Here is a 9,169-nt window from a genome sequence, read left to right as displayed (position 1 = left end):
TAATACATTAGCAAGCATCCTAAGAATGATGATGAACTATACTTAGGCCTTGACTTAACTCACTAGAGAGAGGAAATTGACTTTAATTCCACAAACACATCTTGATTGGAAAGGGGACATTACACTTAGAAGAGAGGTAAGTAATAGTAAACCATAGTTACTTTATTTCAAAAAGAAAAATCTTGTGGCCAACTAAAAGATGGAGATATATCATTAAAAAATTAAATAATGTCAATTAATACCACAATGTTTAAATAATTTAGTGTTGCTTATATATTATATTACAAAGCTTAAGAATTCTATCATTAGACAATTAAATTTAAAACTAATAAATGTAATGTTTTAATAAATTAATATTGTATATATATTGTGTTACAAAGCTTCACAAATCATCATTAGAAAAATAAATTTAAAATTAATAAATATCAATTTATATTGCATTACCCATTAATGGGTTTGGCCAAGTTAATCTTCAAAAAATAGACAAAGTGAAAGATGGGCTAGGACTATCCCAAATGAAGGGATGGCTAAAAGCGAATTTTGATGGATGTTTCAACAACAATTCATTCATTAGTGTGCAATAAGAGATTGGGCAAGTAATCTAGTGGACTTTGGATCTAAACTAATGATAAAGTAGGCTCAATCTGAATTGTTCACCTTGAAAATAAGGAAAATAAGGAACATAAAAGGTGACTCCCAAATAAGAGATTGGGAGAGTAATAATAAGAGATTGGGAGAGTAATCTAGCGGTCTTTGGGTCTAAAAAATTAACTAATAATGAAATAAGGTGCAGGCTGCATTACTCACCTTGAAAAAGACAAAAATGACAAACAGAGGTGATCACTCACAAATAAGAGATTAAGGTCACCTTTGAATTTTAAAAAATTAACTAATAATGAATTAAGGTTCAGGCTACATTGCTCACCTTGAAAATGGGTGACACCCACAAATAAGAGATTGAGAGAGTAATCCAATGGTCTTTGGATCTAAAAACATTAGCTAATAATGAAATAAAGTGACTCACAAATAAGAGATTGGGAGAGTAATCTAGTAACCTTTGGATTGTTAATGAAGGCTCAGGCTGCATTGCTCATCTTGAAGGTGACTCACAAATAAGCCTCAATACGACTACAAGTAATAAAACATCAAAATAAAATTTAAATAAATTCGTATGGCCTACCTGAGAATTATTGGAGAAATTTAAAGACTTTCATTTATCTCACATTTATAGAGAGAAATGACATACGCCGCTCAGCTGGCTAGATGGGCGACAAAACGTGAAGGTGATGCAGGGGAGTTGATGGGCGATTGGAATTAAGAGCATTAACCCCTCTACGTCTAACATGTAGTCAATGGACGACGTGGTACATCTCACATTGGAAGGTTGTGTTGGCCGAGGGGCAGTAGGCAGCAGTAAAGCCATTTTATGAGACGAAAAGAGTGGCATTTTACAAAGCAGTTGCAAGGAAAGACACAATGGGAGTCTAGACCAACAATGAAGGCAAACTTCAGTCTGATTGCGAGGGATAGAAAAATATAGCTTTTAAGGGAAAAGTGACTTGATAAAAAGTTTTAAAACATCTTCGAACGCCATGATTCGATGACGTTGCTGGTGGTTAAGATGAATACCTGAATTTGGAGTATAAATACAGAACCACTGTTGACATTGCTTCCAAGTTTTTTGCTTGGATCTAGGAATAAGGTTCAAAGGAGGAGGCCAGATAGGTGATGACAAAGTGCATTTGGGAGAAATGGTGAGGTGATATGGAGTGTTTATAGCAATGGCTGAGCCGGGAGCGGGCTTCCGTGCTCGAGGGGGAAATGTTGGACTCAAGTTTATTGTCTCTTTAACCCACCTCTGCAACCTTTCATTCTATGGGGTACCAATTTCAACATAGATCAGAGAAGGGAGCAGCAAGCTTTGGAAAGTTATGCTGCAGGAGCCGAAGGCAGTCGAGGTGAATGGTTTTAATATACAAAGACCTATAATCATAATGGTGATATTTTTTTGAAGGCTAGAATGGAGAGAAAACTTTAAATGTATGATAGTAGTTTTTTTTGGCAATCTGCAGAACAGAATTTCATTGTAAAATCTTTTTTTTCATATTAATATAATAGGTGCAGGCCCCAAGTGCATTATTTTTATAGCACAGATTAGTTTTAGAATTCATTGACATCGTTTATTTGTCTTGGCTTCAAATTTTCGTACTTGTGACAGAAATATCTGTACTAGTGCTTGTTGGCTTAGTTTTCCAGAAATATATTTCATGGCTAGTTGAAAATTATCTTCTACTTCATTGTGTATCGGAGGTCCATCTACTAGTTTTGCTACAATGCAAATACCAGGTGTTCCATTAAACTTACCAAACATTTGTCAGTATCACTAAGGATGTACCAGAATGAGATGTTTGGAGCAGGGTATGATTATCAAAAACTAATAAATATCAAATTTGCGACTGATACGGGTTTTCAGAGCTTTGATGCACACTCATGCTATATGCAATGAAATGAAAAAAGAACTCAGGACTGTGACAAATTTGAAAGCTTTGAGGCATACGCATCTTAAATGAAGCAGACTGTTTAACAATTTAGAGGGCTTTGACTCCTATGTATGCTAAATGTAACAGAATGCTTGACAATTTGGCATGATTTGTATGTACATGTACGCTAAATGCTGCAGAATAAAGAAGGAATCTAAACAATTAAAAAAAAATTTGATTTCAGACTGCAAGATTTACTTGACAAGCAAAAAACAGCATTGTTGAAAACCCCTAGGATTAAATAAATGCTTCATATTCTCAGAATGTGCTAGCCTTTGTTATAAAAAAAAATATCATTTATTTCTGATAGGAGAGTAACAGAACTCTTTTACTTTCCTTTTTACAGGCAAGGATAATAAATTTAACAATAACCAGTACAATATTATAAATTGGAATACTCTCTATTAACAGAATTCGATTTATTCCTAAGGTAGAGAGACAGATAGACAAAAATCTACCAAAAGCTTCAGCTTAGATGACCTATGAGTTTATTCAGAATATGTTGATTCTCATCCTGGACCAAAAGAAGAGAGCAGAGTAACTAAATTATAATTCTGTCCGTTGCATAGTCAAGGAACCGTATATTCCATAATCATGCAGTTGAAGCCATGTGCACGATCAAATCTATGACTCGTGAACTGCACACAAAACATTAAATATAATTAACACCGTTTGCATTGCGTTGCTCAAAGCAAAAAACAAGATGGATCAACTGCCTGAAACAATGTTGATTATTAAGAATTTCAGAGATATTCCAAATGTCTACTACGAATACTGATGTCCATCTGTAGAAGCCTAAAAGCCTTGATGTTAAAGTAAGGTAAATTGGTAGTTACCTGTAGCCCCATTCATTGTCATACCATGACACCAGTTTCACAAAATTGTCACTCAATGCTATTCCTGCCTTGGCATCAAATATGCTTGATCTACAATCATTAAACATAGTATCTGTTGGTCAAAACGATATCATAGTCGACACTAAAGGAAAGGAATGGATTGAATTGAATAAATTAACATACCGGCTGTCTCCAATGAAATCTGTAGATACAACATCATCCTCTGTGTAACCAAGAATTCCTTTCAATTTTCCTTCAGATTCCGCCCTGCAAGCAAAAATAGCAAATAAGATCGGTTTTCAACTTTTTTCCTTCCCCCCTTGCAGAAAACAAATTCAGAATTAACTACTTACTTGATGGCAGCCTTTATCTCCCCATAAGTGGCAGGCTTCTCAAGTCTGACAGTCAAATCCACAACTGATACATCTGGTGTGGGCACTCGGAAGGACATTCCAGTCAGCTTTCCATTCAAAGCTGGTAAAACCTTTCCGACAGCCTTCAAAAACCCGGTTACAATCAAGATCAGCACAACCATGTTGACATTTCAAATTTGTAAAATTCACTTTAATTATGAATCTGAAATCAAGATAATCAAAGCCTACAAAATTTATTTAAAACCAGAGACCCATATAAAAAATCACCTAAACAAGTGGGCAAATTTTGATAGGTCTAACAGTACAACACAAAGCCTCTCATAGACTATGGAGAGAATGGCATCATGTAACCTATATAAGAAGAATATATCATAGCAAGACTTAAAAGCCTACTGTTGAAGTTTTAATTTTAGAAAAATAGGTAGATTGCATTGCGCCTTGACATCAATATCTACATACACGCACAACATTCTTTGTAACCCATTTGTCAGTGCAGAACTTGTGTGCTAACTTTTCACTATCTGTATGACTCGATTGTCCATAAATATTTGCTTGTAGTTGAGACCTGTACACAAGTGTTGCATATTAAAGCCAAACTGCATTGTAGCCTAGAAGGAGAAAACGAAAGTATTTATCACAACTATATCGGATATTATTCAATGTAGATGCTAAATCGGGAAAGGACTGATATTATTTTTCCTTCGGTGTCTGGTTGGAAATTACAGCGATCGGGAGAGCCCTAAAAAGCAAGAAATATATAAGCATAGTTCATTTGGATGTGGTAGCATACTAATCATGGGCATTAGATATGCATGACCAACAAGATCCGTTAATCTTGGTACAAACAGCAGTATCTATTTCATTTTCCCCAAATTTCCATTGCAAACTTGAAATTTTCAGACCGAAATCAAACCATTTTCAGAAGAACAATTCCATAGTTTCTATGTAATTTCTAAAATTGAACTTCAAAATAATCAAATTGGAGGCAATTAAAGATTGTAATTTTTACTTTTATATTCATTTATAACAATGTGGACGATTTCATATTCCCACCTTAGCTGCTCCAGTGCTACTAGGAATAATGTTGAATCCAGCACCTCGGCCACCTCGCCAGTCCTTGTTTGATGGTCCATCAACTGTTTTCTGTGTTGCTGTTCACCAGAAAAAAACAGAAATGGTCAGTATAACTTGCAGATAACCTGAACAAAAGATGGTGGGGAGGGCAGACTTAGAATGGAATAAGAAAGATTGGCATCAATGCTTCCACTCCAAGGTTGCAGGGTTAGCACTGCAAGAATAAGATAAGATATTTTGACTTCGATGAGAGCTAGCGTAACATACCTGTGATGGAGTGTACTGTTGTCATGAGACCTTCAACAATGCCAAATTTATCATTGATCACCTGAAAAGGAAAAAAGAGTTCAAACTCTAAATTTTAATCTCCAGTAAAAATAAAGCGTTTTCATGTGTAAAAACTATTACATCTGAAATTGTATGATTCAAGTATTTAACATATTCTTACAAACCTTAGCTAAAGGAGCCAGGCAGTTGGTGGTACAACTGGCATTTGAAACGATGTTCAAATCAGATTTGTACTCGTGCTCATTAACCCCAATAACAAACATAGGGGCATCTTTGCTAGGAGCTGAGATGACTACCTTTTTAGCACCTGCCTGAGAATGACCAATAAGAAGAAAAAAAAACATTATTTCCTGCTACCGTAAATAGTCACCGAAAAAATATTACTTAAATTTAATACTCTGACAACAATATACAGAAAATTATTTTTAAAACCTATTAAAAGAGACAAAAATGATTGGAGGAAAATTGGCATACCTTCAAGTGTGCAGCTGCTTTCTCTTTATCAGTAAAGACTCCTGTTGATTCAACCACATACTCTGCACCAACCTCACCCCAGGGAATTTCTTCCGGATTTCTGAATAATTGAATTGGATTAGACATGTACATTCATATGTATAACAACACATCAAATAAACGCAAAAATTGTGTCTCCTGTAAGCACTTTTCTCATGAAATCTCTCATAGAAGCTTACAATTAGACATTTAGAAATGCCTTACCTGCAATTAAATACAGCTACTTGTGTCTCACCAAAAAGTAGAGTTTTTTCATCCTTGACCTTGACTTCATGTTTCTTCCACTGGCCATGGACACTGTCATATTTGAACATATAGGTCTGAATGTAACATAAACAAAGAAGACAAAGATGAGTACTCACAAAATCTGATGATGTCATTAGTCATTCAAACAAATATTTAAAGACTCATAATAATACAGTACATTATGGAAAGTGTAATACTTGTAGGAAAGGGAATCGCCAAAATAAAAGGATTAAATTTTCCAACAAATATCCCTATCCTTTAGAAAGTTGTGATAATGTCCACAAATTCACAGGTGCATTTTTAATTGGTATGCATTATTCTCTACATACAGGCTTGTAAGACTTCCAAAAGAATGGATTAGTTTACACCCACAACTAGTTTGTGTTCCCTGTGCAAAGCATTTTGGCAATAGTTATGTGCGTTAATTAGATAAGATTCATACTCTCACCAATCTCAACTATAATGGCTATCATTTTGAAGGAGTTGGCCTTCTTTGTATAAACTGGTTCTAAATCACAATCATGTCTAAGATATTTTAACGAAGACATTTCCTTTAACCAGTTTTAAAAAGAGCTCTAATTTGGAACGAAGATTTTCACACAGACATTGCCAAAGCTCTTGGGAAAAATGGACTTATATATACGTTATCCAAAAGAGCTCTAGCTAAAATGGGGGATACAATCATCACCCATAAAGAAATGATCCTAAATGAACAAAAAGGAAAAAGTCACATGTGGATGTAACACTCTTGATATATTTGATGTAACTAATATATTCTGCATTTCTTCAACAACAACGCCAAACGAACAAACAATAAAGCCTTTCTGAGGTAACCTTGTACCCTGTAATAGCTATTTTGTAACTACAGTAGCCAGTAAACAGCACAAAGGTTCAATTTGAATGAAGATGATAGGAGTAATCAATGGAGAAAGGTAAAGAAATACAGGGGATAAATAGTTGGAAGGGATTCCGATCGATAAAAATTGGAGTCACAATTATTGGCACTTCAAAATATGTGATCATATTATAATAGTATAACAAACAAACTTAATCAGAGAGGCTTAAGGGGCCAAACAATCTAATTTGCCACGGTAATCAATGAAGAAAGGTAAAGAAATACAGGGGATAAATAGTCAGGACGGGATTCCAATCGATAAATATTGGAGTTACAATTATTAGCAATTCAAAATATATGATCGTATTCTTAAAAAATCCTCAAATTCCTATGATCAGATTATGAAAAAAATCATATTATAATAGTATAACAAACAAGAGCTTAATCGGAAAGGCTTATGGGGCCAAACAATCCACTTTGCCTCTAAACAACTGTTTTAAATCCTTTTTCAGCTGTCTCCGATCAACCGATCGAAGAGAATCAAATTCCTTTCAACTCCTAATTATTTTTCAATACGGAGACAAAGCTCAACAAACATGTAATTTTAACATAAAGAAACCCTCAATATCAATCCCCTGAGTCACGTACCATGTACTCGGTTGAAATGAAAGGATCGTTCACTGCAACGAGCTCGATATCATCGCGCTGCAGAGCCACACGGGCTACCAATCTTCCAATTCGCCCAAACCCTGGAGAAACAAATAAATGAACAAATAATCAGCCGAACAGAACACAGCGAATTTTTTGCTAAAGTCGAGGAGATCATCAAAATCCTCTCTCTCCACAATCTTAAGTGTATTTAGAGCGGTCTATTTCAAAAAACAATTAAAATTTTGGGAAAAAACCGTCGAATCTTTACCATCGAAATCATTGAAAAAATATATGTTATAGATAAATAAGTACAGATTCCACAAAAACCTTGCATGTACACTTCAAAAACTATTTTTGATTCATTTGACTTGACACTTTCCATGCACTAATTATAATAACAGGATTGCAAACAAGTGATTACCATTGATGCCGATCTTGATCTTTCCAGTAGAACCTAAGCACAAAAAAGCAAACACAAATATAAATTCAGCCAAAATTCCTTTCCATTCTTCCAAAAGAAAACCAGTCAAGAGCAAAGATCACAAGCTCACCCATTGTCAAAGGCTAAAATCGACCTTCCAAACAAAAATATTTACTTCGTTAGGGTTGAAGATATACAAGGCTGCTTTCTTTTCGCGATACAAAAAGCAAGCAGCGGGAAGGCTATATAGAAAATCAATACATCGGAAAACGTGAGGAACAAGGTTTTTCACACGGCACTCTGGTTTCCCATATTTGAGAAGGACCGGAATATTCAAACATTTGCCGCGGCAGCAGCTACGGAGCTTCTAGACTTTACAGGTGTTGCTGACGTGGAGCGCAGCGGGAGGATGAGATCCGTTACGTCGTTTTCAACGATGGTGACAGGTGGCGTCGTTGATGACAGTGTGTCCTGTGGGCCCCGCTGTTTTGTTCATCCGTTCCGTTGCTCAAATTAAGGTATGTGACGGAATGTCAGAGGAGGCGAGTTTATCCGCAGCTGATTTCTTATTAATTTATTATTATTATTTCCAACGTCTATTGGACGACGGCCGCCCACCGAAATGGGAAATATCGTAACGGTGGTTTTGGGAAAAGTTGGTCACGAGAAATTAGAAGCTTCTTTTGCTTTCGTGGAAAAACCGAGGCAGCCTATGTTGAGAGTTTCGAGATATTCCAGGGCAAAAGTTAAGAGTATTGTATCGACTTTTGTTTCTTTTCTTAAAAAATTGATAGTTAGAATTTGTTTATAAGAAAACAATGCAATACTTGAATTTGTTTATAAGAAAACAATGCATTGTCAAAGATATTTTTGGAGATGGGGTCTTGTATTGGGTCCCCCACCTTCATTCAATATAATTAAAAAATGAAGTTTTGTCATGCACATATCATTTCCTCAGCCTATATCATTATTGTGCATAGCTTTTATAATATTGCTTTTAATTTATTCAATTTTGTTGTCTTGTATTCTTTTCTTCTTGTAGTTTGATCTAAAATGTTGAAGAAATTAATACCCAGTTGTTTCCGAATTAGATTGTGTGTGAATTTTTACATCAATATTTCGGATCACGCTCTATGATCCATCATCAAATGAAAGAAGTCAAAGAATATTTTTCTCTCTGCATGCTCTCTGGCTTCTTTCATCCTGATGATGGATCACAAAGTGATCCAAAATGTTGATGCAAAAATTCACACAATCTAATCCAGAAGCAGCTGGTTATTATCTCATGGATTGTGGAAACTTAATGTTTCTTCTTGAAAAAATTAATTCACGCAGCTATTATGAGAAGTTATACATAATGGAGTTTTATTGTGAAAATATTTTTACATATA

At 35.1% G+C, this 9,169-nt stretch overlaps 1 protein-coding gene across 1 annotated transcript; it reads right to left on the bottom strand.

The window, feature by feature from the left end:
• Nucleotides 1-2,795: 2,795 nt before the first annotated feature.
• LOC131029192 (glyceraldehyde-3-phosphate dehydrogenase, cytosolic) lies at nt 2,796-8,112 on the bottom strand. Its single transcript, XM_057959588.2, has 12 exons — nt 7,909-8,112; nt 7,779-7,811; nt 7,355-7,455; nt 5,830-5,945; nt 5,587-5,686; nt 5,277-5,423; nt 5,092-5,152; nt 4,804-4,901; nt 3,730-3,872; nt 3,560-3,643; nt 3,377-3,466; nt 2,796-3,178 (listed from the first exon to the last, which is right to left on the bottom strand). Exons 1-12 carry the CDS (start codon nt 7,910-7,912, stop codon nt 3,133-3,135), a joined length of 1,023 nt encoding a protein of 340 aa, XP_057815571.2. The 5' UTR covers nt 7,913-8,112; the 3' UTR covers nt 2,796-3,132.
• Nucleotides 8,113-9,169: the final 1,057 nt, after the last annotated feature.

The sequence above is a fragment of the Cryptomeria japonica genome, chromosome 3, assembly GCF_030272615.1.
Source record: "Cryptomeria japonica chromosome 3, Sugi_1.0, whole genome shotgun sequence".
Taxonomy (NCBI): domain Eukaryota; kingdom Viridiplantae; phylum Streptophyta; class Pinopsida; order Cupressales; family Cupressaceae; genus Cryptomeria; species Cryptomeria japonica.
Note: the sequence above shows the minus strand (reverse complement) of the source record. Positions and strands in the feature narration are given on the sequence as shown.

Excerpts from the sequence above, each read along its gene's own strand:
- LOC131029192 (XM_057959588.2), bottom strand. Across the intron at positions 5,687-5,829 it reads GTAGCTGTATTTAATTGCAG|AAATCCGGAAGAAATTCCCT; the intron begins GTAAGGCATTTC and ends TCAATTATTCAG. Across the intron at positions 3,467-3,559 it reads GATTTCATTGGAGACAGCCG|ATCAAGCATATTTGATGCCA; the intron begins GTATGTTAATTT and ends TAATGATTGTAG.